This window comes from Gobius niger (assembly GCF_951799975.1).
Source record: "Gobius niger genome assembly, contig: SCAFFOLD_75, whole genome shotgun sequence".
Taxonomy (NCBI): Eukaryota; Metazoa; Chordata; class Actinopteri; order Gobiiformes; family Gobiidae; genus Gobius; species Gobius niger.
In genome coordinates, this window is record NW_027639064.1 from 87,204 (window position 1) to 89,703 (window position 2,500).

At 47.5% G+C, this 2,500-nt stretch overlaps 1 protein-coding gene across 1 annotated transcript in view; it reads right to left on the reverse strand.

The window, feature by feature from the left end:
• LOC306982952 (lactadherin-like) overlaps positions 1-2,500 on the reverse strand; it is a gene marked incomplete at its 3' end in the record, with an annotated part of 41,563 nt that overhangs the window by 11,527 nt on the left and 27,536 nt on the right. The window contains 1 exon segment of the mRNA XM_079583396.1: positions 1,912-2,025. Coding sequence (XP_079439522.1) covers positions 1,912-2,025 — 114 coding nt within the window.

The window sequence follows — 2,500 nt, forward strand, 5'->3', positions numbered from 1 at the left end:
GAAGGAATCAGGCGTTTTATCCCTAAAATGGCCGCCATCAGAGTTTATGCAGATTACTCGAAAATACATGAATGTGCCAAGGCAACACTTCAGGCATGTTTTTAATGAGGGAGTGACAGAATAACAGGATGTAAAGCTTGAAAAAGTCAATTTTGCAGAAAACCCCCCCTTTAAAAAAAATCTTTGTTTTATTTATTCATTTTTATTGTTATTTTAAAAAACAAGTATGGACTGCATTTTCTTTGGACAATAAGAGCTTTTTTTAAACTATGCTCACGTTTTTAAACTAATGCTATAGGGACACCTGCCCCCTGCTGGCCAGCCCTCACACCTGTCCAACAGAGCTGTGCGGCCTGATGACATCATCACTCCGCGCTAATAGGTGTGTTTAAGATGAAGTGGCCTCGCCTCGATTCCAGACGAGACCAGGCGGTGGCGCCGAGGGCGGAGAAAGGCGCCTCTAATCAAGTCAGACACATCTCAGCCACGAGAACAGGGAGGAGCCTCAGGTCACGCAGCGTCTCAGCCACGAGAACAGGGAGGAGCCTCAGGTCACGCAGCGTCTCAGGCAGAGAACAGGGAGGAGCCTCAGGTCACGCAGCGTCTCAGCCACGAGAACAGAGAGGAGCCTCAGGTCACGCAGCGTCTCGCGTTTGTTACAAAGAGTTTGGGAATAAAACTATTGTTAAAGTTTGTGACACATTTGTGCTTCTCCCACACACCAGACGGACCCATCACTACAGCTACAATAACAGACTCTCCTCTTACAGTTTAGGATTAGAATAATAAACTGATGCTTATTTAAATGTAGGCCATATGTCGAACACACAGCAGTTTCTGTCAAATATGAAGCATTTCTGCAGATTTAAGTAGATCTGTTTAAGTAGGAGCGTCAGGGCAACACGTTTCTGATCTAAACACAACTCAGATCCATCATCTGTCAGTCTCTGTCAGTGTACGTGTTTACAGCACTTCATTTCCCACAATCCCTTTGGCCTTTGTAGTTCAGCCGAGCGAGGCGGAGAAAAGCGACTTCGCTCGCCGACCCAAGGCGCTCCAGCCGCCTCGGTCTCACGAGAATACGGCACCGTCGCACAGGTGGCATCAGAGCGATTCTGACCGGCTGCACCGCTCGCCTGCAGCGCCTGCAGCGCCTGCAGCGCCTGCAGCGCCTGCAGCGCCTGCAGCGCCTGCAGCGCCTCGCTCATCTTAAACACACCTGATGTTTTTATGTCAGACCAAAGCCTGAGCCTTTAGTGAAACATGAAGGAACAGAAACAATCATCTCAGCAGCTGAAGTCATCAGAGTTTGTTTGAGCTCCTTGATCTGCTCCTGAAGAAGAGTTTTAGACTTTTCTACTAAACTAAACCAGGGTCTGAGCAAAGGATGTGGAGGCTTCTGAGCAGCTGTTCTCCTTCAGCACAAGGTGAGCTCTGAACAGTGGCGTTATCTAAGAGTTAGGTTTAAAACATATGAGTCTGATGTTATTTACAGTTCTGTCGCTGGTGTTTCAGCTGATCAGACGCGTCACACAAACCGCACAGGACGAGCGGGAGCATCCTGAATAATCGCTTGTTCTCGATTATGCTGTTTTTGTGATCGTCTAGTGTAATAATCAAAATCGTAATCAAATTTCGATTAATTGCACAGCCCTAACGAGAAACAAGCTCAGGCGCGAGATACAGCCTGGTCTGAAGCAGATCTGAACCAGGGTTAACCTCATCTACTAACATATTTCATCATCTTTTTAAATCAAATAGACTTATCTTATATACAAGGCCCTGTTTCTGTGACTGAAATTAGATTCAAAGTAATTAAAACAGAAAGATGTTTGGGTCGACTCCTAAAAACTAAAACCACGTGAGCTTTGATTTAAACCCTTCTAAATGAGTGAATGATTGAGGACTCACGGAGTTGGCAGCGTTTGCCGACGTACGGCGAGGGGCATCTGCAGGTGAAGTCTCCACTGAGGTCCGAGCAGGAGCCGCCGTTCAGACAGGGCTGCTCCAGACACTCGTTAACATCTGGAAGAAAACAAAAGATGTTTTTCCAGTACACACCAGTAAACCAGAGACACTCGTTCACGTCTGGAAGAAAACAAAAGATGTTTTTCCAGTACACACCAGTAAACCAGAGACACTCGTTCACGTCTGTGACAGTGAGAGGTCAGAGGAGAGACAGAATCATTCATTTAAAAAAGTGTAAGTGTAGAAAAGCATCAGACAGAAACAGACACTCCCGGCGGCCAGCAGAGGGAGACACTGTACAGCACATGTTAAAGGAACAGACTCTGACACCACTGAAGCATCATGAGGGAAACTACTCTGCCTCCTCTGCTGTTCTCTCCTCCACTTTCCTCCCTCTCTCTCCTCTCTCTCCTCCCTCCCTCTCCCCCCTCTCTCTCCTCCCTCTCTCTCTCCTCTCTCTCCTCTCTCTCCTCTCTCCTCTCTCTCCTCTCCCTCTCTCTCCTCTCTCTCCTCTCTCCTCCTCTCCTCTCCC